At 53.7% G+C, this 26,984-nt stretch overlaps 1 protein-coding gene across 6 annotated transcripts; it reads left to right on the top strand.

The window, feature by feature from the left end:
* Positions 1-3,757: 3,757 nt before the first annotated feature.
* Positions 3,758-25,301, top strand: PRNP (prion protein (Kanno blood group)). Of its 6 annotated transcripts, none has more exons than XM_075910604.2 (4): positions 3,773-3,915; positions 9,924-10,011; positions 16,180-16,260; positions 21,835-25,301. In XM_075910604.2, exon 4 carries the CDS (start codon positions 21,845-21,847, stop codon positions 22,643-22,645), a length of 801 nt encoding a protein of 266 aa, XP_075766719.1. In that variant the 5' UTR covers positions 3,773-3,915; positions 9,924-10,011; positions 16,180-16,260; positions 21,835-21,844; the 3' UTR covers positions 22,646-25,301.
* Positions 25,302-26,984: the final 1,683 nt, after the last annotated feature.

The raw sequence follows: 26,984 nt of genomic DNA, 5'->3' as shown, positions 1-26,984 counted from the left end.
CAGGGGGCAGGGCCCGTTTGGGGGGCAGGGCCGGTTTGGGGGGCAGCCAGGGGGCAGGGCCGGTTTGGGGGGCAGCCAGGGGGCAGGGCTGGTTTGGGGGCGGGGGGCAGCCAGGGGGTAGGGCTGGTTTGGGGGCGGGGGGCAGCCAGGGGGCAGGGCTGGTTTGGGGGGCGGCCAGGGGGCAGTCAGGGGGCAGGGCTGGTTTGGGGGCCGGGGGCAGCCAGGGGGCAGGGCCGGTTTGGGGGGGCGGCCAGGGGGCAGTCAGGGGGCAGGGCCGGTTTGGGGGCGGGGGGCAGTCAGGGATCAGGGCCGGTTTGGGGGCGGGGGGCAGCCAGGGGGCAGGGCCGGTTTGGGGGCAGGGGGCAGCCAGGGGTAGGGCTGGTTTGGGGGTGGGGGGCAGCCAGGGGGTAGGGCTGGTTTGGGGGCGGGGGGCAGTCAGGGATCAGGGCCGGTTTGGGGGCGGGGGGCAGCCAGGTGGCAGGGCCGGTTTGGGGGCGGGGGGCAACCAGGGGGCAGGGCCGGTTTGGGGGCGGGGGGCAGTCAGGGGGCAGGGCTGGTTTGGGGGCGGGGGGCAGCCAGGTGGCAGGGCTGGTTTGGGGGCGGGGGGCAGCCAGGGGGCAGGGCCGGTTTGGGGGCGGGGGGCAGTCAGGGATCAGGGCCGGTTTGGGGGGCAGCCAGGGGGCAGGGCCGGTTTGGGGGGCAGCCAGGGGGCAGGGCTGGTTTGGGGGCCGGGGGCAGCCAGGGGGCAGGGCCGGTTTGGGGGCGGGGGGCAGCCAGGGGGCAGGGCCGGTTTGGGGGCCGGGGGCAGCCAGGGGGCAGGGCCTGTTTGGGGGGCAGCCAGGGGGCAGGGCCGGTTTGGGGGCCGGGGGCAGGGCCGGTTTGGGGGGCAGCCAGGGGGCAGGGCCGGTTTGGGGGCGGGGGCAGCCAGGGGTCAGGGTTGGTTTGGGGGCGGGGGGCAGCTAGGGGGCAGGGCCGGTTTGGGGGCCGGGGGCAGCCAGGAGGCAGGGCCGGTTTGGGGGCGGGGGGCAGCCAGGGGGCAGGGCCGGTTTGGGGGCGGGGGGCAGTCAGGGGGTAGGGCCGGTTTGGGGGGCAGCCAGGGGCAGGGCCGGTTTAGGGGCCGGGGGCAGCCAGGAGGCAGGGCCGGTTTGGGGGCGGGGGGCAGCCAGGGGGCAGGGCCGGTTTGGGGGCCGGGGGCAGCCAGGGGGCAGGGTCGGTTTGGGGGGCAGCCAGGGGGCTTTGCCGGTTTGGGGGCCGGGGGCAGCCAGGGGGCAGGGCCGGTTTGGGGGGCAGCCAGGGGGCAGGGCCGGTTTGGGGGCCGGGGGGCAGCCAGGGGGCAGGGCCGGTTTGGGGGCCGGGGGCAGCCAGGGGGCAGGGCCGGTTTGGGGGCAGCCAGGGGGCAGGGCCGGTTTGGGGGCCGGGGGCAGCCAGGGGGCAGGGCCGGTTTGGGGGCCGGGGGCAGCCAGGGGGCAGGGTCGGTTTGGGGGGCAGCCAGGGGGCAGGGCTGGTTTGGGGGCCGGGGGCAGCCAGGGGGCAGGGCCGGTTTGGGGGCAGCCAGGGGGCAGGGCCGGTTTGGGGGCCGGGGGGCAGCCAGGGGGCAGGGCCGGTTTGGGGGCCGGGGGCAGCCAGGGGTCAGGGCCGGTTTGGGGGCCGGGGGCAGCCAGGGGGCAGGGCCGGTTTGGGGGGCAGCCAGGGGGCAGGGCTGGTTTGGGGGCCGGGGGCAGCCAGGGGGAGGGCTGGTTTGGGGGCCGGGGGGCAGCCAGGGGGAGGGCCGGTTTGGGGGCGGGGGACAGCCAGGGGGCAGGGCCGGTTTGGGGGCCGGGGGCAGCCAGGGGGCAGGGCCGGTTTGGGGGCCGGGGGCAGCCAGGGGGCAGGGCCGGTTTGGGGGCCGGGGGCAGCCAGGGGGCAGGGCTGGTTTGGGGGCCGGGGGCAGCCAGGGGGCAGGGCCGGTTTGGGGGCCGGGGGCAGGGCTGGTTTGGGGGGCAGCCAGGGGGCAGGGCCGGTTTGGGGGCGGGTGGCAGCCAGGGGGCAGGGCCGGTTTGGGGGCAGCCAGGGGGCAGGGCTGGTTTGGGGGCGGGGGGCAGCCAGGGGGCAGGGCCGGTTTGGGGGCGGGGGGCAGCCAGGGGGCAGGGCCGGTTTGGGGGGCAGCCGGGGGCAGGGCCGGTTTGGGGGCAGCCAGGGGGCAGGGCCGGTTTGGGGGCCGGGGGGCAGCCAGGGGGCAGGGCCGGTTTGGGGGCCGGGGGCAGCCAGGGGGCAGGGCCGGTTTGGGGGCAGCCAGGGGGCAGGGCCGGTTTGGGGGCCGGGGGGCAGCCAGGGGGCAGGGCCGGTTTGGGGGCCGGGGGCAGCCAGGGGGCAGGGTCGGTTTGGGGGGCAGCCAGGGGGCAGGGCTGGTTTGGGGGCCGGGGGCAGCCAGGGGGCAGGGCCGGTTTGGGGGCAGCCAGGGGGCAGGGCCGGTTTGGGGGCCGGGGGGCAGCCAGGGGGCAGGGCCGGTTTGGGGGCCGGGGGCAGCCAGGGGTCAGGGCCGGTTTGGGGGCCGGGGGCAGCCAGGGGGCAGGGCCGGTTTGGGGGGCAGCCAGGGGGCAGGGCTGGTTTGGGGGCCGGGGGCAGCCAGGGGGAGGGCTGGTTTGGGGGCCGGGGGGCAGCCAGGGGGAGGGCCGGTTTGGGGGCGGGGGACAGCCAGGGGGCAGGGCCGGTTTGGGGGCCGGGGGCAGCCAGGGGGCAGGGCCGGTTTGGGGGCCGGGGGCAGCCAGGGGGCAGGGCTGGTTTGGGGGCCGGGGGCAGCCAGGGGGCAGGGCCGGTTTGGGGGCCGGGGGCAGGGCTGGTTTGGGGGGCAGCCAGGGGGCAGGGCCGGTTTGGGGGCGGGTGGCAGCCAGGGGGCAGGGCCGGTTTGGGGGCAGCCAGGGGGCAGGGCTGGTTTGGGGGCGGGGGGCAGCCAGGGGGCAGGGCCGGTTTGGGGGCGGGGGGCAGCCAGGGGGCAGGGCCGGTTTGGGGGGCAGCCGGGGGCAGGGCCGGTTTGGGGGCAGCCAGGGGGCAGGGCCGGTTTGGGGGCCGGGGGCAGGGCCGGTTTGGGGGGCAGCCAGGGGGCAGGGCCGGTTTGGGGGGCAGGGCCGGTTTGGGGGGCAGCCAGGGGGCAGGGCTGGTTTGGGGGCGGGGGGCAGCCAGGGGGCAGGGCCGGTTTGGGGGCAGCCAGGGGGCGGGGCCGGTTTGGGGGCCGGGGGCAGCCAGGGGGCAGGGCCGGTTTGGGGGCAGCCAGGGGGCAGGGCCGGTTTGGGGGCGGGGGGCAGCCAGGGGGCGGGGCCGGTTTGGGGGCAGGGCCGGTTTGGGGGCAGCCAGGGGGCAGGGCCGGTTTTGGGGGCAGGGCCGGTTTGGGGGCAGCCAGGGGGCAGGGCTGGTTTGGGGGCGGGGGGCAGCCAGGGGGCAGGGCCGGTTTGGGGGCGGGGGGCAGCCAGGGGGCAGGGCCGGTTTGGGGGCAGCCAGGGGGCGGGGCCGGTTTGGGGGCAGCCAGGGGGCAGGGCCGGTTTGGGGGCAGGGCCGGTTTGGGGGCAGCCAGGGGGCAGGGCCGGTTTGGGGGGCAGCCAGGGGGCAGGGCTGGTTTGGGGGCGGGGGGCAGCCAGGGGGCAGGGCCGGTTTGGGGGGCAGCCAGGGGGCAGGGCCGGTTTGGGGGCCGGGGGCAGCCAGGGGGCAGGGCTGGTTTGGGGGCAGCCAGGGGGCAGGGCCGGTTTGGGGGCAGCCAGGCTTTGGGGGCTCGGCGGGCTGCGCGCAGGGAGGCGGGTCCCTGGCCGGGTACCGCAGCTGGCGCTTGGCTGGGAGCCCGGCTCCGCCCGCGCCGCCTGGAGCCCGCCCCGGTCTCTTGCGCAAGCAGCGCGGGCAGCAGGCGCCGCAGCTCCGCTCCGCTGCTCTCCCGAGGAGGGGCCGCTGGTGAGTTCAGGGCTGCGGGCCGGGCGGGCCGGGCGGGGGGGCCGAGCCCCCAACATACCACGTCGCGGCAAATGGCCGCGTCCCCCCGGGCAAGGGAGGGGCAGGTGCGGGGGGATCCCTGTGGGTGGATCCCAGTCGTGACTGTGCCGGTGGCAGCGCACGGCCGAGCCCAGACGGGCTTGTTGTGCTGCTCAGGCGGGCGAGCAAACCGCCGGCTTCATGTGCCGGGCCCATGGCCCCTCTGGAGGTGGGTCCTGCTTTCCCCGGGTTTCTCCGAGTGCCAGAAATGCCTCAGGGCGTAGGAGGTGCAAGGCTGGCCAATGCCTTAGGCAGCCCTGCAGCCACAGCCCTGAACCAGAATCGGGCCCTTCCTCCCTGCTTCTCCCTTGCCAAATCAATGCTTCCACCTGCTGTGCCATAAGAGACGCTCTAGAAAGTCCTATGTCCCCTTTGTTCCATCTGAAGGGAGGAAATGAGAGTTGCTAACATGCACACAGGCCTGCAGCCCCATCCTGGACTTCCCCTCTGCTGGCCTGATCCACATCAAGCAATGTGGGCGCTGCCTGCACATGCTAGCAGCTTCCTGGCATCAGAACATTTCTATCCTGCCATTTGCCCCTATACTCAGGTATGGGGAGCCTGTCACATCTTCCCAGCACTCTCTGGCTGTGTCTACATTGGCAAGATTTTGCGCAAAAGCGGCCCCTTTTGTGCATTATCTTGCCGCCTGTCTACACTGGCCATGAGTATTTGCACAAGAACACTGATGTTCTACTGCATGAAATCAGTGCTTCTTGTGCAAACACTCTGACGCTCCCGCTCAGGGATAAGTTGCGCAAGAAGCCAGTGTAGACAGGTAATATCAATTTCTAGCGCAAGAAAGCCCGGTGGCTAAAATGGCCATCAGAGCTTTCTTGCACAAGAGAATGTCTACATTGGCACGGATGCTTTTGCGCAAAAGCAAATCTTTTGCACAAAGGCACATGCCAGTATAGAGACGCTCTCTTGCGCAAATACTTTTCCGTTAAAAGTATTTGCGCAAAATCATGCCAGTGTAGACGCAGCCTCTGACTTTCATACCTCTCTGCTCCTGCACTTTAGGCTTTCTGAGCACTCTGCCCTTCTTCATCTCCTTTCTCCTCACGGCTTCTTTCCATTTTCTCTTGCCCTTCCCTTTTCCTTTCCTGCATTCACTTTCGTGAACATTCAGCTCTCCCCTGCTACTCCCTCAGCCCTGTCTCTAGCCCGCTGAATGGAAACAAAAAGAAGTGGTACTATTGCACAGCAGGGATCTCTGCAGGGACCCCAAACCAACAAGATGCAAACATCGCCTGAACATGCCACTGTTACCCCATCCTCCATTTTACTCTCCTCGGTCCAATTCTTTTTAATCATCAGGATAAGAATGATGATTGGCTCAAACCTTATCTCTTAAGTAAGAGCATGCTGTACTTTAGGGTCTGTATACATAACCCACGTTTCATACTAGTCTCTTCTTTGTGAAACCCTTCACCTGCACACAGGTGGGATGCTGTACTAATATGCTGTGAGGAGCTAAGTGCTCTGAAGGTTGTAGAGCCAGGCCACGAGTATACTCAATGGCTGCGTCTAGACTGGCATGATTTTCCACAAATGCTTTTAACGGAAAAGTTTTTCCGTTAAAAGCATTTGTGGAAAAGAGCATCTAGATTGGCATGGATGCTTTTGCGCAAAAGCACTTTTTGCGGAAAAGCTTCCGTGCCAATCTAGACGTGGTTTTGCGCAAGAAAGCCCCAATCACCATTATCACCATTGGGGCTTTTTTCCACAAAACTGTTTTTAGCTATCTACACTGGCCCTCTTGCGCAAATACATTTGCGCAAGAGAGCTTTTTCCCAAACGGGAGCAGCATAGTATTTGGGCAAGAACACTGACAATCTTACATTAGATCGTCAGTGTTCTTGCACAAATTCAAGCGGCCAGTGTAGACAGCTGGCAAGTTTTCCCGCAAAAACAGCTGCTTTTGCGGAAAAACTTGCCAGTCTAGATGCAGCCAATGTGTACATGTTAATGATGCTGTTAGTGCTCATCACCTATAATCAGATACCCTCTCCAAGATGATTACTCTCTAGAACACTCATGTAGGTAATGTAGAGATGGATAATCTATAACATGTCTTATCATACTGGCAATTCATCTTTTCTGGGCATGAAGCAGAAACCCCATCCCGAGGCTGTAATGATATAAATAGACAACACGTGAGGAGTGCAGATACAGATTTCTAAGCCACTGCCTTGTTTATCATACTTTGTTTTGTACAATGGACTAGATTATCTAATACTATCCTATTGAGACATCCTCCAGTGCTTTGCTTTACCACATCTGAGGGAAAAAATTGTATTCTTGTTAATAATTGATTAACTTGCTTAAGAGGAGGCTTGGATTTTCATATGAATAATACCGGGCTTTTTCTGTTTGTATTCAGGAAAGCATATGGCTTGGTTGGTAAAAACTGTTCTGTTTACACAGTGAGGTTATGGATGTGACCCCCGTTCTCCAGTATAAGCAGAGCTGACTAATGCAGATTATTAACATGCCTTTGGACTATTTTTAATCCTACTGCCCTCATGATCACTCTCAATCTAGAAACTGTCAGAACTTAGGCATCAAGACAGTATGCAAATCAGAAAGGTGCAGAGACAGATTTTTAAAGCACTCTGCTCAGTCAGGAATAACAAAAACCCAGGGTTTCTTTCTTCGTTGTTGCAGTCATGTGTTGTAGCTTTCCATTGCTCGGGTTTGGTAGGCAGAAGGCATATATAAACACAGGAATCCTGCTAGGTTATGTAACTATTGTCAGCCATGAAGGTGGGGGAGAGGGGGGAACCACTTGTGGGGTTTACAGTGTGATCCACTGAAGCTGTTGTATGTATTAAATAAGCAGCTTGATTAAGGATTACTTAGGCCAAAGCTCTCAGACTAGAGACTCATTCAGATTTCTTGATGCTGTTTAATATTGTATTGAATAACATTGTGCCACAGATAGCTGCCTTCACTATGGCAACTGCTGCACTGTGAGACTTAAGCTACTGTACTCCGTTATGTGTGACCAGGGCTCTGGTGCAAGCTCTGCTAGATTGCGTGTTTAGCATTGGAACAAGAACTCTTCTCTCATTTCTTTGCTTGTTTGCACCCGTCACTTCTCTGTGCAGTATATTATACAAATACAATCTTCGTAAAGAAAATACCCTGAGAGCAGGGTACAGAGAGTTTCTCTTTTGTGCTGAGAGGTTGCTGATTTCCCCCTTGCAAACAGAAGCCAAAAGCTGCCATCGTCTATTTCTCTGATCCAGAATTATACACGTTTCAGTTGTTAGGATGCAACAAACACTCTTTAACTGAATAAATGAATGCCAGTGCAGAATCACAGTTGTTGCATCCCTGTTTTCATCACCCCCCCCTCGCCCCGTGGAATCTCAGTCAGTTCCATCACACCCTTGTATACAGTTAACACTGCCCCTTCAAGGATCTAGTTATTTAATCAGAGGCCTCCTGGTGTCACCAGTGGAAGGGTCCTCCATCCTCCTTCCTTGGACTTGAGGCCCCATCAAAGAACAATCCTTTGAGCTCTTCCCTAACCAAGTGGACCTCTTGAAAAGATCTTACCAGATAGTAACATTGGGATGGGGCGTCCTTGAGGGTTTGCCTTTTGGGGACCTTCACCTTCCAGAAACACTTCTCCTAGGTCCCCTTTTCTAGTGGCCTCTCTAATCAGCTCACCTAAGAAGTGCCTCTCTTTACAAGCTTCTTCTCTATATTCCTCTTGACTGAGCTCTCAGAAGCCTGTATAGACCCAGGTGTTCCAAAACTAATTAACTGCTCCCCAGCCACCTAGGTAACTAGCTATTCACATGTGGATCTGGGTTGACTCATTCTCCTTAGGCAGCCTGCCAACGTTCCATATACTAATCTCCATGCTTTCATCACCCTTGTGTTTTATTAGGACTCATCTGTCTGTCTTCTTGACATTCTGATTGTTGAAAATGTGCACATATTCACTGCACAGTAAAAGGAAGTGAAGAGCAGGAATAAATGGCTAAATGTCATCATGGAGAGCGATTAAGTAAAGTTAGTTGTCATGGGATAAGAGGGAAGGTCCTTTCATGGATTGAGAACTGTTTAAAAGACAGGAAACAAAAGGTAGGAGTAAATGGTCAGTTTTCAGAAAGGAGAGAGGTAACTAGTGGTGTCCACAAGGGATCTGTTCTGGGATCAATCCTATTACACATATTTATAAATAATCTGAAGAAAGTGGTAAACAGTGAGGTGGCAAAATGTGCAGTTGCTCAAGATAGTTAAGACCAAAGCTGACTGTGAAGATCTTCAAAAGGATCTCACAAAACTAGGTAACTGGGCAACAAATTGACAAATGAATTTTAATGTTGCTAAATGCAAAGTAATGCACATTGGAAAAAATAATCCCAACTGTACATACTGCAGCAAAGTCTGGGCTAAGCCCCATGGGTCCTGCGCTTCCTGGCGGGTTTTTGTGTGCCTCAGAGGCTCAGGATGTCCCTAATACTGCCACAAAGGCAAGAGTACCTTTGTGGCAGTATTAGGGATACCACGAGCCTCTGAGGCACACAAAAACCCACCAGGAAGTACACAAAACCCCCGCTACCAGAGCTTTTAATCATTGGCCAGTCCAGTGTCCTTTTTCTACTTCCTACTGGCCCTTCCATCCAGAGCGGAGGGCTGGGGGGAACCCTGTCCCACCCACTTGCTCCAGGTTCCAGCCCAGGGCCCTGTGGGTGTGGGCAGCCCCGAGCAGGCCATGTAGCTTGGCCCTTGCCCCCTGAGCAGCAGCTCCTCCCTGGACCACTTCCTCAACCTTTCCTGCAGTACCTCCTCCTTGATGTCAGCTGTGTTCCCTTGCGCTGGGCTGCTCTCTTCTCCTCTAGTCCATCCCTTTTCTCCTTCCCCCTTAGCCTTGCCTAGGAGAGTGTTTTTGGAATGCCCGCATCCACCTTAAGTGGCTGCAGGTGTTCCAATTAGCCTTCCCTTCAGGCTGATGCCAAATAGGCTTCAGGTGTGGCTGGCTGGGCCACAGTCTTTAACAGCCTACTCAGGGAACATAAAACCACATACCCAGCTCCCCGGCTGTGTCTACACTGGCAAGTTATTCCGGAAAATCAGCCGCTTTTCCGGAAAAACTTGCCAGCTGTCTACACTGGTCGCTTGAATTTCCAAAAAAGCACTGATGATCTAATGTAAAATCATCAGTGCTTTTCCAGAAAAACTATGCTGCTCCCGTCTGGGCAAAAGTATTTTTCCGGAAAACTGTTCCAGAAAAGGGCCAGTGTAGACAGCACAGTAGTGTTTTCTGCAAAAAAGCCCCGATCGCGAAAATGACGATCGGGGCTTTTTTGCGGAAAAGCGCGTCTAGATTGGCCATGGACACTTTTCCTGAAAAAGTGCTTTTCCAGAAAAGCGTCCTGCCAATCTAGACGCGCTTTTCCGAAAATACTTTTAACAGAAAACTTTTCCGTTAAAAGCAATTCCGGAAAATCATGCCAGTGTAGACGTAGCCCCCATGTATTTGCCTTCCATGAGGCCTCGGTAGCTCCCTGTTCTCAGGCTGCCACAATACAAAATGATGGGGACTAATTTAGCTATTACCACTCGAGAGAGATCTTGGTGTCATTGTGGATATTCTCTGAAAACATCCACCCAATGTGCAGCAGCAGTAAAAAAAAAGCAAATAGAATGTTAAGAATAATTTTAAAAAGGGATAGAAAATTAAACAGAGAATATATTATTGCCTCTGTATAAATCCATGGTATGCCCACAGATGTGGTTGACTCATCTCAAAAAAGATAACTTGGCATTGGAAAAGGTTCAGAAAAGGGAAACAAACATGGTTAGGGGTTAAGAACTCTGCCGGGATGCGTGAGACCAGGGAGGAACGGAAGTAGGCCCCACAGTTGCAGAGCACCCCCTCATCCAGCATCCTCTTCCCGGTGTTATAGATAGCGGCTTTCACAGGAAGAGGAGGAGGTTGACGAGGAGGTCTCACAACTTTGCTGGGCCACGGATGAGGTGTGCATAAACAAACAGGTGAGGGGAAAAGTGAAGCCAGAACCTCAGCAAGAGGTTCTGAAGGAGCCGGAAAAGGGTCTGCAGCCTGGCGCACTCAAGGTATGTCAGATTCTCCCTCACGCTGCAGAATGGGCAGGTATTGGGGGTAGGGGTGTACCATGCCAGGTAAACACCCATGGTCAGGGCTCTGTGGATGAGGTCTGGGCTGAGGATGTCCCAGAACATGCAGTAGAATTCCACGTTCAGCCCATCCATGCCCGGGGTTTTATTGGTAGGCATGAGATGGAGGGCTTCCGGGAACTCAGCCAGAGTGAGAGGCATCTCCAGCCGGTCCCAGGCACCCATGCTGATTGACAGGAGTTCGGTCCATAACACTCTTTAGGAATTGGCATCAGTTGGATCTGGGGAGAATAAGCTGGCATAGAAGAGCCTTCCATACATGCCCTCTGGATCCATGACAGGGGTGCCGTCCTCTGCCAAGATGCAGGTGACGTGATGTTTGAGTGCCCTCTTTTTCTTCAGGGCATAGAAAAAGTGGGCGCTGCGATCCATCTCCCTAAGGAGACGAATGTGGGATCAAACAAATGCACCCTGGGCCTGGTGGGCCTCGAGGGCACAGAGCTCCTCCCATTTCTCCCAGTATGCCTTGCGGAGGGGTGGATCCTTGGGGTCAGATGCCAGGTGCCTCTTAAGATTCAAAACCTCCCACTTAGAGCTGGGTGTGCACCTTCCTCACATCCCACCGTCGCTTTACTGAGGGAAAGGTGGGATGCTGCCCCCTGCAGGCCAGCCAGGATTCCCAGAAGGACGCCATGAAGCCCACATCCTCCAGCTGGCCGTTGTTAAAGTGCCAATAGGCTGGCCCCAGCTCTCCACGCTACAAAAGGCCTTCATGGCCACCACATGGTGGTCTGTGAACAGGGCTGGCTGGACTCTGGAGGAGTGGAACCGTGCTAGATGGAAACACGATAAGTATATGTGGTCCAACCAGGAGTGGTACAACCGATCATCCTGCATCCAGACATAGGTGAGGTTGGTGGTATCGTTGGGGTAGTGGACATGCCAGACATCCACCAGGGAGAGATGGCCCACAATCTCTCTGCGGATGCCTGCCGCAGCCTGGCAGTGCTTGAATCCTGAGTGATTCCTGACCTCCAGGGTGGTGGTGAAGTCCCCACCCAGGACCAGGCTCTTGCAAGGATCCAGGGTGCTGAGGAAGGTGGCAGCCTGACAATAAAAGGTCACCCAGCCCAGGCCAGCATTTGGGATTTAGACATTGACCAGGTTCAATGTCAGCTCCTCCATGCAGGCTTGCACGTGCAGCAGGCGGCCTGGGACAATCTCAGCGGCCCCCAGCACCTTGGGTCATAGGCCAGGGGAGAACAGGGTGACCACCCCAGCTGCATGGGCACTGAGATGGCTAAAGTACACCCCGTCCCCCCACGTCAGTCACCAGCCAGCCTCAATGGGGGTCTCCTACAGGAAAACCAACGAGTACCCCCTCCCGAAGGAAGGAGAGACTCCAGCTCCTGCAGAGACCCGCTCTACAGCCCCAGGCATTTAGAGTAGAAAAGGATGGAGTATTTCATAGTGAGGGCTGGGGTGGATCCTCATGGACAGAGTGATCTTCGGCCTCCCGCAGATTCCTCAACCGACCTCTTCCTGACCCGAAGGCAAGGAGATCATCACAGAATTTGTGGAGCCAGTGGTAGGCCATGATGTCCTGACTCTTGGTTCCTCTCCCCTCCTGCAAAAGGGCCCCTGTGACCTGCATAATGTGGCCATTCAGCATGGGCCATCGCCCCTTGGGGCTTGGCGGCCTTAGGCAGGGCACCTCTAGTGGCCAGGCTGATGGATAATATGAGGGGCGCCCCTAGGGTGAGAGCTGGGATGGCCACCTGGGATGAGGGGGAGGGAAAAAGAGGGGGAAGTGCATCTGAGTTGCTGTGCAGACTGAGGCCTGCTGACAATAGGTCGTCCTCCCCCTGAGCTACCCAGGGCCCTGATCTCCTCGAAGATGGAGCTAAAGTACATCCCATGGCTCCAGAGTCCTCCCCACTGGCCAATGATGCAACAGTTTCGTCAGTGGTAATGATGGGAGCACAGATGGTAGGGAGACCGGGAGAGCTCCATCCAAGGCCTCCTTGGGGTTGGACTCCATGAGGGGGACAATACCGTCCCCCTCTGCTGTCAAGATGTCCTCAGCCAGTGCCTCCTGCTGTCACTCATTGTGGGAGATGTCAGCAGTGGTGATCCCCCTCAAGTATTTTGTGAGGGTCTTCCTACCTTCCTCGTCAGAGGTGGAGGTGGAGGGCAGGCTAGCAGGGGCAGGGCCAGGGGGTATAGATGGTACTCGGGTGGGATCTGGGAGGCAAGGGAAGAACAATCGTGGGCAGAGCAACCTCCCCCTGGAATGAGCCTTGTCTGTTGCTCGGTGGCAACTGCGCTGCCCTCTTCCCTGTGGCCCCGCTGAATCAGGATGGGTAAGGGTGGGGGCCTGCCTGCTAGCCAGGGAGCACTGCCTGGCACCTGAGCAGAGCTGTTAGGAGGAGCAGGAGGGGTAGCTGTGGAGGCCGGACTACCAGGGGGACCATCAGTTTTGGAGCTGACACCCTCCCAGACCCCTAGGGTCCCGTACACCTCCTTGGACTGGGCCAGGGGACAGTCCCTCCACATGCCCCATTGCCCAGCAGAGGAAGCACTGGCTTTCCCTGGAGGAATAGTGGACCTGGTGTAGGGCACCAAGAAGGACCCCTAGAGTGCCATCCCATCATGCACCGCCAGCAACATTTGCAGCTACACCTGCCAGTGGAATGACAAAATGTGACAGAGGGTGGGGTCCTCACATCCCAATGAAAGGAGGCTTCTCCTGGGTTTCTCCAGGGTGGAGAGGGCAGGCAACACGGTAGCATTGGGAAGGAAGGGTGGGACAGAGGCGAGGACCACCTGTATGTCCAGGTCTTCCAGTGGCTCGAGGTGCACGTGTGTGCCCCTGACTGCCAGGCCTTCTCCACTGCCTTTTGGGTGGCAGTCTCTGAGGCAAGGAAGAACATCAGCTTGTCAGACATTTTGGAGGCTGCCACCATTGCCGAGGACCCACCACCCTTGCCAGTGCCCACACGTATGTTTCGATGTGGGTCGAGGCAGGGCCCAGGAGGCAGGTTTGGGGAAGGGGCCTCAGACACCAGGGATGGAGCTGGAGGCAGTGGTCGGGCAGAGGACGTGCACAGGGGCAGTGGTGGTGGCCACCTGGGCATACGCTCTAGGCACCCCCCGCCCAGAGCTGGTGGGTGGAACAGCAGGGGAGGAGGGGTCATGGCAGACGGTGGGGACATAGTGTGCAGGGTGGCCTCGGCTGTGGGGGTTTTGGCCTTCAGAGTTGGGGGGATCATCATCCATGGCGGAGGTGGAGTACAGACCGGGGGTTGGGATGTCAGCCGTGCTGTCTTTGGGCCTGGTGGCAAGTGGGGGACCCTGGGGTCAGCGGGGATGGGGAAAGGACAGGGACTACCTCCATCATGAGGGGAGGGGTTGGGGGAGACACGGAGAGCAGGCAAGGGCAGGGGGGGCAAGGGTCAACCACTCTCCCCACCAAGCAGCAGGCAGGGGAGGAGGGCACGTAAGGGGGGGTGGCAACAGAGGGAAAGGAAGCAGCAAGCGCTCCTCCCTGCAGAGCTAGGAGCAGAGAAAGAGAGCACTAAAGAGAGGGACAGGCACACGGGGGAGGGAGGGACGACCAGGAAGATGGGGAAAGTAACCACTCCCTCCCACTGGCTTGTGTGCAGGGTAACCATGGAAAGGGGGCACAGCAACCACTGCTTCTGCTACACTTGAGGCTGGAAAGGAGGGTACTGAGTGGCTAGGGGAGCCAAGGGAAATGGGTCAGAAACGACTCCTCCCTGCAAAGCTGGAGGCAGAGGTGGAGGGCGCCAAGGAGAGGGCAGGACTGCAGTGGGGAGGATGCTGCTTGGGAGAAGGGGAAAGTTACCACTCCTTCCAACTGTGTTGTATGCAGGGAGGAAGGATGCCAGTAAAGAAAGGTGAAACAAATGCAGGACTATGTAGCACTTTAAAGACTAACAAGATGGTTTATTAGGTGATGAGCTTTCGTGGGCCAGACCCACTTCCTCAGATCAAATAGTGGAAGAAAATAGTCACAACCATATATACCAAAGGATACAATTTAAAAAAATGAACAAATATGAAAAGGACAAATCACATTGCAGAACAGAAGGGGAGGTAAATGTCTGTGAGCTAATGATATTAGAGGTGATAATTGGGGAAGCTATCTTTGTAATGGGTAAGATAATTAGAGTCTTTGTTAAGACCCCGGCGTAAAGTGTCGAATTTTAGCATGAATGACAGTTCAGAGGATTCCCTTTCAAGTGCAGTTTTAAAAGGCTTTTGAAGCAGGATGCAGGTAATTAAGTCGTTGAGACAATGTCCTTTCTGGTTGAAATGGCAAGAAATTGTTTTCTCTTTGTGATCCTGTCTGATGTCTGGTTTGTGGGCATTGATCCTTTGGCGAAGTGTCTGAGATGTTTGTCCAATGTACATAGCAGACGGACACTTTTGGCACGATAGCATAGATTATATTTCTGGATGCGCAGGAATATGTGTTCTTGATCTTAGAACTCACTTGGTTAGGTCCAATAATGGTGTCAGCAGAGTGAATGAGGGCACTAGTGGGGTAGGACAATGGACAAGGTTGCGGGTACAGGGCCGGGGTGCCAGCTCCACTGGCACACAGGAGGTCTATGGCAACATCAAGGGGGGATACAGTAATGGGGAGGGCACTAACTAAGGAGGGAGGGGACCAGAGCACACTGGCAGTAGGCAGGGGGCTAATGGGAGGCTGGGGGAAGGGAGCAAACAGGATGGGGCTGGGGAGCAATGGGGAGGGCAACTGCTGAGATGGCAGGGCAGGCACCACAGCAAACTAACCAGGGATGGGGGAGGGGCAGACCAGAGGACTGCATGGAGATCGGGTGGGGCAGGCAAGCAGACAGTCTCAGGGAGGACTGTGGCAGGGATGGAAGGAGAAACAAACTGGGCTACTAGGGTGGGGCAGGCAGCAGAGGGCAAGCTGTTGTGGTGGTGGAGCAAGGGGGCAAAGCAAGGGGTGGAGGAGGCCCCCAAGCCAAATGTCGCTAAGGGAGGGAGACCCAGTGTAGGGGGAAGGGAGAGTGTTCACAAGCTCTTGTGGGGCTCAGTCTCTCACTCGCTGCTGCAAACACAGTCCCAGGTGGAAAGGGGGCAAAGAGCTAGCCCCGCTGAGGGGCGAAGAGCAGGTCCAGGTGGCAAAAGAGGTAAGTGGAGGGGTTTGTGATAGTGGTGGCACTAGAAAGGGGGGTCAGCTGAATTGGGGGGAGGGCTCCATGCCTCTCCCCCAGTCCTCCTTGCAGCAACTCAGATCACCACCACCCCAGGAGCAGAGGTGTTAAAAGCTCAGTCCCAGAAAACAAATCCCCTCGGGTATGTCTACACTAGCTCGTTAGTTCAAGCTAGGTAGGCAAATGAGGGCAACCGGAGTTGCAAATGAAGCCCGGGATTTAAATATCCCAGGCTTCATTTGCATGTTCCTGGGCGCCGCCATTTTTAAATCCACCTTAGTCCAGACTCCATGCCCTCAGCTACATGTGGCTGTGAGGGGGTTCGCACTCACCACCGTATCCCCCTGCCGTCTGTCTTCCGGAATTGGCTCCCTTGGCAGGTAGGGTGCCTTCTCTGGGGTGGTGTCTCCCCTCTTTACTCCCGGCTGCGGCGTCCTCTGCGCCACACTGCCCTCCGGCAGTGCCCAAGTCTGTCTCTGAGCCCCCCTTCCGGGGGTTGATGTTCCTTCATCGGGCCTTCTTTCAAGCCCTGCAGTCTGAGGATTTTCTGGCCAGAGCTCCCCTAGCCCTGCCTGGCCTCCCCCAGCCCTGCCCTAGCTCCAGGGAGCCTCCTCCTCCCTCAGCAGCCAGGTTCTCACTGCTTCCTCCCACAGCAGCAGCCCATTCTCTATTATAGCGCCCAGCTGGGCCCTAATGGGCTAGTACAGCCTCAGCTGGGCTAAATTCCCCGGCCCTGGTTCAGGCCGGGGTCTGCCCTTAAAGGGCCAGTGCAGGGCGAGCGCCCTGTCACAGTGGCACAGAGTAGGTAGTTCGAAATAGAGATCCTAATTCGAACTACCGTTACTCCTCGTAGAGCGCGACCAGGAACAGCTAACAGGAGAGTTTGGAGAGTGAGTTCTCCAGGTAAAAGAGGAGTAAAAACGGGACCCTTGTGGTAAGTGGCTGTCTGGAGTGTGTGTTTGTGTGGGGGGGGAGTTATTTGCAGTGTGCTGAGCTTGTGTTTGTCTGTTCGGTTTGGTTTGTTTGTTTGGTCTGTTTGTTTGTTTGTTTGAAGGAGCTTCTAAAAGGTTTGAAATCTAGAAGCCTCTGTTAATTGGCTGAGCCTCAGTCAGGGGGAGGGGCTACCAGAGCTATATAAGCCTGTGACTCAGCGACCAGGAACAGCTAACAGGAGAGTTTGGAGAGGGAGTTTAGAGGGCACTAGTGACTTCTGACGTTCTTTAAAGCATAACTCTTAGAATAATCTATATTCCAGAGGTTTAAAAAGAATCCCAGTTTACACTTAAACTTATTCATTAGAAAAATGGAGACAGAAGCCCAGCAGAGAGTGGGGGCTATCCTGTTTATTGTGTCGAGTGTAACATGTATGATTACCTGCCCTGTGGGTGGGTGGCGTATGTGTGCACCCGTTGCAAGGAGCTCCTGACCCTCAGAGACTGAGTTCGGGCTTTGGAGACTAGGGTGGCTGAACTGGAGGAGCTAAGGGAGGTAGAGAGCTGTGTTGATGAGACTTTCCGGGACACTGTAGTACTGTCCCACCTCCAGTCTGAGAGCCCCAGTGCTCTTAAGGAGGATGAAAGTCTCAAGGGAACAGAGCATTCAATGGGAGCAGAGGGAAACCATCCCGTAGTTGGGACCCTCCTCCCAGAGGATGTTGCGGTATCCTCTCGCACTGAGGATACCTCTGAGGGGGAAGGAATGCCAGTTAGGAAGAGGCAGGTGTTAGTAGTGGGTGATTCGATCATTAGAAACATAGATAGTTGGAGCATTTTGCTTCAGCTACCCCAGACTAACACGGCTACATTTCTATCACATAGATAGTTGGGTTTGTGATGACCGGGAGAACCATATGGTCACTTTCCTGCCTGGTGCGAAGTTTGCGGATCTCTCGAGGCATCTAGATAGACTTATCTTAGTGGCATTCTCGGAAATGCTTCCAGTTCCACTCCCAGGGCCAGGTAGGCAGGTGGAGCTTCAGAGTCTCAATGCGTGGATGAGACGATGGTGTAGGGAAGAGGGGTTTAGATTTCTTAGGAACTGGGGACACTTTTGGGAGAGGGGGAGCCTATAGAGGAAGGATGGGCTCCACCTAAACCAGGGTGGAACCAGACTGCTGGCACTAAACATTAAAAAGGCCGTAGAGCAGTTTTTAAACTAAGAGATGGGGGAAAGCCAATTGGTGCAGAGATGCACGTAAATCAGAGGGAGACTTCTCTTAGAGGAGAATCCATTGATAGAGATTCTCTAAGCTGTAGTCAGAAAGAGACGAGGGAAGAGGGAAAACCATGGGCCAGAGCTGACAAACAACCGCATACAAAGGAATCCAATGCATCAGGGAAGGGCAGACAAATAAGCACTGGCAAATTTTTAAAGTGCTTTACACAAATGCTAGGAGTCTGACTAATAAGATGGGTGAACTAGAGTTCCGCGTATTAAATGAGGAGATTGACATAATAGGCATCACTGAAACCTGCTGGAATGAGGAAAATCTGTGGGACACAATCATCTCGGGATATAAAATATATAGAAGGATAGAGCAGGCCAGGTGGGTGGCGGAGTGGCACTCTATGTGAAAGATAATGTAGAATCAAATGAAATAAAAATATTAAGTGAATCAACATGTTCCATAGAATCGCTATGGATAGTAATTCCATGCTCCAATAATAAGAAATTAGCAGTAGGGATATATTACCGACCACCTAACCAGGACAGCAATACTGACATTGAAATGCTGAGGTAGATTAGAGAGGCTACCAAAATAAAGAACTCTATAATAACGGGGGGTTTTAATTACCCCCATATTGACTGGATACATGTCACCTCAGGAAGAGAAACAGAGATAAAATTTCTCAATGGCTTAAATGACTGCTTCTTGGAGCAGCTGGTGCAGGAACCCACAAGGGGAGAGGCAATTCTCGATTTAGTCCTGAGTGGAGTGCAGGATCAGGTCCAGGATATAACCGTTACAGGACCGCTTGGGAATAGTGACCATAATATAATAACATTTAACATTCCTGTGGTGGGAAGAACACCCCAGCAGTCCAGCACCCTGGCATTTAATTTCAGAAAGGGGAATTACACAAAAATGAGGAGGTTAGTTAAACAGAAATTAAAAAGCACAGTGGCTAGAGCCAAATCCCTGAAAGCTGCATGGAAACTTTTTAAAGACACCATAATAGAGGCCCAACTTAAATGTATACCCCAAATTAAAAAACATAGCAAGAGACCTAAAAAAGAGTCGCCGTTGCTTAACCACCATGTAAAAGAAGCAGCGAGGGACAAAAAGGTATCTTTTAAGAAGTGGAAGTCCAGTCCTAGTGAGATAAATAGAAAGGAACATAAACACTGTCAAATCAAGTGTAAACATGTAATAAGAAAAGCAAAAAAAGATTTTGAGGAACAGCTAGACAAAAACTCAAAAAGAAATAAAATGCTTTTAAGTACATTAGAAGCAGGAAGCCTGCTAAAAAACCTGTGGGTCCCCTAGATGATCGAGCTATAAAAGGAGCAATCAAGGACGATAAAGCCATTGCTGAGAAACTAAATGATTTCTTTGCTTCAGTCTTCACGGCTGAGGACGTTGGGGAGATTCCTGAATCTGCACCGTCCTTTGTGGGTGATGAATCTGAGGAACTGTCCCGGATTGAAGTGTCATTAGAGGAGGTTTTGGAACAAATAGAAAAACTTAAGGTTAACAAATCTCCAGGATCGGACGGCATTCATCCAAGGGTTCTAAAAGAACTCAAATGGGAAATTGCTGAGCTATTATCTGTGGTTTGTAACCTATCCTTTAAATCAGCTTCTGTACCTAATGACTGGAAGGTAGCCAATGTGACACCAATATTTAAAAAGGGCTCTACAGGCGATCCTGGCAATTACAGACCGGTAAGTCTAACTTCAGTACTGGGCAAATTAGTCAAAACAATAGTAAAGAATAAAATTGTGAAGCATGTAGAAGAACATAATTTGTTGGACAAAAGTCAACATGGTTTCTGTAAAGGGAAATCCTGTCTTACTAATCTATTAGAGTTCTTTGAAGGGGTTAACAAACATGCGGACAAGGGGGATCCAGTAGATATAGTATACTTGGATTTTCAGAAAGCCTTTGACAAGGTCCCTCACCAAAGGCTCTTGTGTAAATTACATGGCCATGGGATAAGAGGGAAGGTCCTTTCTTGGATTGAGAACTGGTTAAAAGACAGGAAACAAAGGGTAGGAATAAATGGTAAATTCTTAGATTGGAGAGGGGTAACTAGTGGTGTATCCCAAGGGTCAGTCCTGGGACCAATCCTTTTCAACTTATTCATAAATGATCTGGAGAAAGGGGTAAGCAGTGAAGTGGTAAAGTTTGCGGATGATACAAAACTGTTTAGGATAGTCAAGACAGAAGCAGACTGTGAGGGACTCCAAGAAGATCTCACCAAACTGAGTGATTGGGCAACAAAATGGCAAATGAAATTTAATGTGGATAAGTGTAAAGTAATGCACATCGGGAAAAATAACCCCAACTATACGTACAGTATGATGGGGGCTTATTTGGCTACGACAAATCAGGAAAGAGATCTTGGAGTTATCGTGGACAATTCTCTGAGAATTTCCACACAGTGTGCAGCGGCGGTCAAAAAGGCAAATAGGATGCTAGGAATTATTAAGAAAGGGATAGAAAATAAGACCCAGAATATCTTACTGCCCCTGTATAAAACTATGGTACGCCCACATCTTGAACACTGGGTTCAGAAAAGGGCAACTAAAATGATTAGGGGTTTGGAACGGGTCCCATATGAGGAGAGGTTAAAGTGACTGGGACTTTTCAGTTTAGAAAAGAGGAGACTTAGGGGGGATATGATAGAGGTCTATAAAATCATGAGTGGTGTGGAGAGGGCTGATAAAGAAAAGTTATTTATTAGGTCCCAAAATAGAAGAAGTAGAGGACACCAAATGAAATTAATGGGTAGCAGGTTTAAAACTAATAAAAGAAAGTTCTTCTTCACACAGCGTGTAGTCAACCTGTGGAACTCCTTGCCACAGGAGGCTGTGAAGGCTAGGACTATAATAGAGTTTAAAGAGAAGCTAGATAATTTCATGGAGGTTAGGTCCATAAAAGGCTATTAGCCAGGGGATAAAATGGTGTCCTTGGCCTCTGTTTGTCAGAGGCTGGAGAGGGATGGCAGGAGACAAATCACTTGATCATTGTCTTTGGTCCACCCTCTCTGGGGCACCTGTTGCTGGCCACTGTCGGCAGACAGGCTACTGGGCTAGATGGACCTTTGGTCTGACCCAGTACGGCCGTTCTTATGTTCTAACTCCGGTTGCCCTCATTTGCCTACCTAGCTTGAACTAACGAGCTAGTGTAGACATACCCCTCCATGAGTCCAAAATGGTGGGTCTCCTCCTATTCTTCCTCCTCATTGACAAGGTTGTAGATGGTGTAGCAGCAACAGTGAGCAGCAGCCAACTGGGGAACAACCTCTGGATGGTGGGTGATGGTGGGGTCCTCCTCACCTCTTCCTCCGGCCGTGGGGGGAGCAGGCTGGCAGTCCTCCCAGGTAGCAACGAAGGTGAGGGGTGGCAGTAACAGCTGTCCTGGGTGGGAGAGGGCCAGCAGGCAGGCAGGCAGCTGCAGGGGAGTGCTGAGCCGTGAGGGCTCCAGCCAGCAGTGGCAGTAGCAGCAGCTGGATAGGGCAGGGGAGAGAGGGAAGGGAGGGTGCTCTGGAGCACAGAGGAGAAGGAGTAGGAACAGCACCCACATCCACACCCCCCTCCTTCTCCTGTAATGGGACACAGAATGGGCGACCACTGTCCCGAGGGGGAAGAGCCCCTCCGTGAGCTCTAATAAGCTACACATAGTGGAGAATGTGGGCATGACGCAATCCCAGAGGCAAGGTGCCTCATATGGAAAAAAAAAAGACACTGTGGATCTAGACAAAATTTGTAAGTCCCTGGGCAGAAGCCAGCAACAGAAGCAGTTGATGCAGAAGCTCGCACCCAACACCACCAGCAGCAGCAGTTGGTGCAACAGTTGGGCACCCAGCAGCAACAACCCCTGCCACAGATGGCAACTCAAAACCAAGAGCTCCAGTGGCAGGGCTTCCAGCAAATGACAGCCCTATGGTCTCGGCCTGACATGCAGCCACCAGGCCCCCTGGAGATCATCCCAACCCCACAGCTCCTGTACGCCTTGCCAAGATGGGGATGCAATACTGACATTTTATAACATCGGGTTGCTCTTTAAATAAAATAATTATCTTTATAATTAAGACTTTTACAAGGTTCAAGAAAGAACTGGATACATTCATGGAGGGTAGGTCTGTCAGTGGCCAGGATGGGCAGGGGCAGTGTCCTTCACATCTGTTTATCATAAACAGGGAATACGCGAAAGGGACAGGGACACCTGTTCATTCCCTGTGAGGCACTTGCCATTGGCTACTGTCAGACATGATAGTGGACTAGATGGACCTTTAGTCTGACCCAGTCTGGCCATTCTTATGTTCTTCATTATCTTTTACAGACGCATCGCCATGGGGAGGCACCTGATAAGCTGTTGGATAATTGTTCTTTTTGTTGCGATGTGGAGTGATGTTTCCCTTGCCAAAAAAGGAAAGGGTAAAACTGGTGGAGGTGGTTGGAACACAGGAAGCAACCGAAATCCCAGCAACCCTGGTTATCCCTCCAATCCTGGCTATCCCAGAAACCCGAGCTACCCCCACAATCCTGGTTATCCCAACAATCCTGCATACCCCCCTAATCCCAGTTATCCCAGAAATCCTAGCTACCCCCAAAATCCAGGGTATCCCAACAACCCTGGGGTTGGTGGACAGCCCTACTATCCACCCGGTGGTGGAACAGACTTCAAAAACCAGAAGGGCTGGAAGCCTGCCAAACCCAAAACCAACCTGAAAGCTGTGGCAGGAGCAGCAGCAGCAGGTGCTGTGGTGGGTGGTATTGGAGGCATTGCCCTGGGAAGTGCAATGTCAGGAATGCGCATGAATTTTGACCGTCCTGATGAGAGCCGATGGTGGAATGAAAACCAAAATCGCTATCCCAACCAAGTTTACTACCGGGAATATGGCGACCGCTCAGTTCCAAGGGGAACATTTGTGAATGACTGCGTTAATATCACCGTGACCGAATACAAGATTGATCCTAAAGAAAATCAAAACGTGACCGAGATTGAAGTCAAAGTCCTGAAGCGTGTGATCCAGGAGATGTGCATACAGCAATACCAGAAATACCAGCTGGCATCTGGTGTCAAACTACTCCTCTGTGATCCCTTGCTCATGCTGATGATCATGCTTGTCTTTTTTTTGGTAATGCGTTAAAAAAGCAATTTCAACCTGAACTGTGCTGCTGATCTGTGCAAGCGTTCTGTGGGAATAACCTATATAAAACAGCTGTTCTGTGGAGTTCTGTCATTCTTGCTTGTAAAAACTTTAAAAATAATGAATAGTCCTGCAGCACCTCAGAAACTAACAAAACCTATAGATGGTATCATGAGTTTTTGTGGGCACAACCCACTTCTTCAAATGAATGAAACAGCAGAAAAAGAGAGGATGGGGAGGGAAAGAGAAGGAAAAAATCTTGTCAATTAGAGTGTCCATGATCTAAAAGTGTCTATTGCAAAGCAATTTAAAAAAACTAGCTGGAGAGAAAAGCTGCAAAACCTGCCTTCATTTGCAGATTTGACACCTTTAAGCAAGGTTTGGACAAAGACCTGAACTGGATGGGCTACTGCATTTAACATTCTAATGACATCAAAAGCTAAGCACTGAGCACTTCCAGCCCATTCTATTAGTCTCATTTAGCATGGACACTCTAATTGACAAGATTTTTTTCCTTCTCTTTCTCTCCCCATCCCCTCTTTTTCTGCTATTTATTTGTACCTCTGGATCTCTTGCTTCATTTGTCTGAAGAAGTGGGCTGTGCCCACAAAAGCTCATGATACCATCTGCAGGTTTTGTTAGTTTCTGTGGTGCTGCAGGATCAGTGTTCCCTTTAAGCTGTGTGGCAGCATAGTTTCACAGGTGTTTAATCAGCCCTGGCCAGTCAGGCAGCTGGAACCCGGAGCCCCTGACTGGGCAGGGCTGATCAATCACCTGTGAAGCTGCGCTACCACTCAGCTTAGAGCAAACACTGAGCAGTACTCATGTTAATTTTTTTTCAGTTACAGACTGACATGGCTACCCCCTGAGATTCTTGCTTATGTTTGTCTTTCTTGAGTATCTTAAGCTCTGTAATAAGTATTGGTAATGTACCGCAGACACAGGACGACAGTGTACAGCTCTCTCTTCAGAGCTATCTCTGATTATACACCTACTGCCCAGAATTAGGATCAGGGCCAGACTTAGCTCCAAGATTTTACTAGTGCAATAGAGCTTAGAAGCCCATGCAAATCAATTAACATTGACTTAGCGACTTTATGATCACACAAAAAAGTGGCCTTCACCAAAACACCATCTTTCTCAAATTCATTCATTAAATGCTGGTACAGATAGGAATAATTAGGTCACATTCATCTTCCCTCCTTTGAAGTAGACCATTTTTGAGAGAGATTTCTCCATTTCAGTACATGACTGGACTCTTCCCTCTCCAGCTAGTCTGTTTAGAGATGTCCGACTGTTTCTGGCTTCACAAGCCCTCCCTAGTCATCTAGACCAAGCAGGCTGCCTAGGTGGGACACTTATGAAAATCTGCTTTACAGATAATGCAGTGTTTTACCTGGTGCCAATGGTACTGAAATATCCCCAACTTGGGGATGTCGCATTTTTGGGACATCCACTGTCCAGGTTCAAATTACAAGTGACTTTTGTGACCTAGTGTACATCCCAAGTATTGCACATGGTTTTTCATAGCTTGTGAAGTGAGACACTTCCATTGCTAGTCTGTATTTTGTAACATTAGATCACCTTCTTGTACTTAGGAGTTTCCTCTCTAAGGACTGCCATGCACATGCACGCAGTATTCCATCCATTTAGCTATTTGCAAGTTCCAGCAGTGACTAAAGAACAGGCCAGCTTGGAAAGCAAAAGTGAACCTAAGATGGCAGCCTGCCAAATGCCAAGGTTTCATGGAGCAGGCCTAGGTTTAAGATTGGGCAGAGTGTATCCTTTTTGTTGAACAGTAATTGTCTTTGACTTGGACTGCTTAGGGAGACAAATGGCTGATGAATGTGTAAAATAGCTGCACTTGTTTCGTAGTTTTCCTCCCAGAAAAAGGAAGTAACCTAATGCAGTAAAATGTGCATGGCAGAGTACATTCTGTACTGCCCATAAAGGTTCTCCCTCCATCTGTGTGAGTGCAGCTCAAAGGGTGGACTCCAGAGGGAGTTGTGCGTGACGAGCTCCTACAGGTAGACTTTGGCTTTAGAGGCCTCATCTGAAACCTGTTGAAGCCTCTGGAAAGTCTCCCATAGGTCAGGCACTTAATCAGTAAAACTTACCGTACCCTTACTTTAGCAAATTGATCAAGTTAGAGCAAGTAACATCAGTAAATATTATCCCAGCACAGTCAAAATTCTGGAAACCATCTTTTAGAAGCAACCAATCCTGGCTAAGCCATTGCTTAATACCCTAACCTAATTGTTACTGTTAATTGTTGGGGTCAGTTATAGCTAATCTGCATTTTGATTCTCTTGATGCTTTAGAGGCGTTGTATATAATATGTAGTATATGTAAAATTTATGCTTGTTGCAACTATCCTATCCAATATTTAATATATATATATATATTCTGTATATTTCAGCAAGGCACTGAATGACGAAAACTAAGAACCACCCTTAATTATTTCTGCTTCAGTGTAAGTTGAATGGAATATTATGAAAAATTGTTCAGAATTCACACCATAAAACTAAGATTTTGAAGTCATGGGTAGTTTGTGACGTGAGAACATTTTATATGTTTGTAACAGCGCATGTACTTTACCTTTGACGTTCAAGTCTTTTTATAAATGTTTGTTGTCCAATAAAAAATTAAACAGACACCATAACGTGTGTGTCTTTCATTTGTGAACATTTCATCCACTCAAATCAGAAGGTGAACTCCATTTAGAGCCCCCCCTTGCCATACTATGAGCACTTCATGGGTAATATTAATTAATGATTATGAATACCCCTGTTGAGTTAGGCAGGTATTATCCCTGCTTCACAGATGGAAAAACTTACCAGTAGAGTACATTAAGCAAATTGCCCACAGGAAATCTGTGGCTGAGGCCAGTCCAATATCATATATTCAGGGTACTCCTTCTTCGCTTGGCTTTGCTTTAATTGTATTTTAACAGTACAGGCAGTCCCCGAGTTACGCGGATCCGACTTATGTCGGATCCGCAGTTACGAGCGGGGCACTTCCTCTCCCTGGTCTCCAGCAGACCAGGGAGAGGAAGCAAAGCGGCGGAACGCGCGGCCAGCTGACAGCCCAGACGCGTCTGGGCTGTCAGCTGGCCGCGTGCTCCGCTCTGCTCCCCCCCCCGCCCCTGGTCTGCAGACCAGGGGGAGGGGGAGCAGAGTGGAGCAGAGCAGAGCGGCGGAATGCGCAGCCAGCTGACAGCCCAGACGCGTCTGGGCTGTCAGCTGGCCGCGCGTTCCGCCGCTCTGCTGTGCTCCGCTCTGCTCCCCCTCCCCCTGGTCTGCAGACCGGGGGGGGGGGAGCACAGCGGAGCACGCGGCCAGCTGACAGCCCAGACGCGTCTGGGCTGTCAGCTGGCCGCACGTTCCGCCGCTCTGCTCTGCTCTCCCTCCCCCTCCCCCTGGTCTGCAGACCAGGGGGACGGGGAGCAGAGCAGAGCAAAGCCGCGGAGCCCGAGGGCAGCAGGATAGCCACAGCGCGTCTGGGCTGTCCCGCTGCCTGCGTATTCCGCCGCTTTGCTCCCCGTCCGCCTGGTCTGCAGACCAGGGGGACGGGGAGCAAAGCAGAGCAAAGCCACGGAGCCCAAGGGCAGCAGGATAGCCACGGCACATCTGGGCTGTCCCGCTGCCCCCGTGCTCCGCAGCTTTGCTCCGGACGCCTGTGGTACAGCAGCTGGGGTGCTGCCGGTTGGTCCCGTAGCGCCGCTCTGGGCGCCACTGGACCAACCCAGCAGCACCCCAGCTGCTCTGCCCCAGGTGTCCCCAAGTCAGCAGCTGCTGAAAATGACCAGTGGCTGACTACAGGAAGCCCCTGCCCCGGGCTTCCTGGAATCAGCCGCTGATCAGTTTCAGCAGCAGCTGACTTGGGGATGCCTGGGGTTCTTAAGTTGAATCTGTATGTAAGTCAGAACTGGCGTCCAGATTCAGCCACTGTTGAAACTGATCAGTTTCAGCAGCAGCTGAATCTGGACGCCAGTTCCGACTTACATACAGATTCAACTTAAGAACAAACCTACAGTCCCTATCTTGTACATAACCCGGGGACTGCCTGTATAGAATCTTAAACAATTCCTAAATGACTGACGGACTTGCAGCCCTGGTCTACACTAGGGAGTTATTTTGAAATAACAAGTGAAGCGTCCACACTACCAAGACTTATTTCGAAATAATGGTCTGGTTATTTCAAAATAACTCCTGCTTTCCTCAGGGAATAATGCTTATAATGCATTAATATTAATATGCTTACAATCCACTAATAATGCAGTAGTGCTGACACTGCATTATTGTTGACACATAAGTGTTGACACTTAGTTGGGATTGGT

The sequence above is a fragment of the Pelodiscus sinensis genome, chromosome 28, assembly GCF_052426305.1.
Source record: "Pelodiscus sinensis isolate ZL-2025 chromosome 28, ASM5242630v1, whole genome shotgun sequence".
Classification (NCBI taxonomy): Eukaryota; Metazoa; Chordata; order Testudines; family Trionychidae; genus Pelodiscus; species Pelodiscus sinensis.
This window is presented reverse-complemented; position numbering and strand designations above follow the sequence as displayed.

Bases quoted from the DNA above. Each gene is read 5' to 3' on its own strand.
- PRNP (XM_075910603.2), top strand. From the start codon at position 21,845: ATGGGGAGGCACCTGATAAGCTGTTGGATAATTGTTCTTTTTGTTGCG.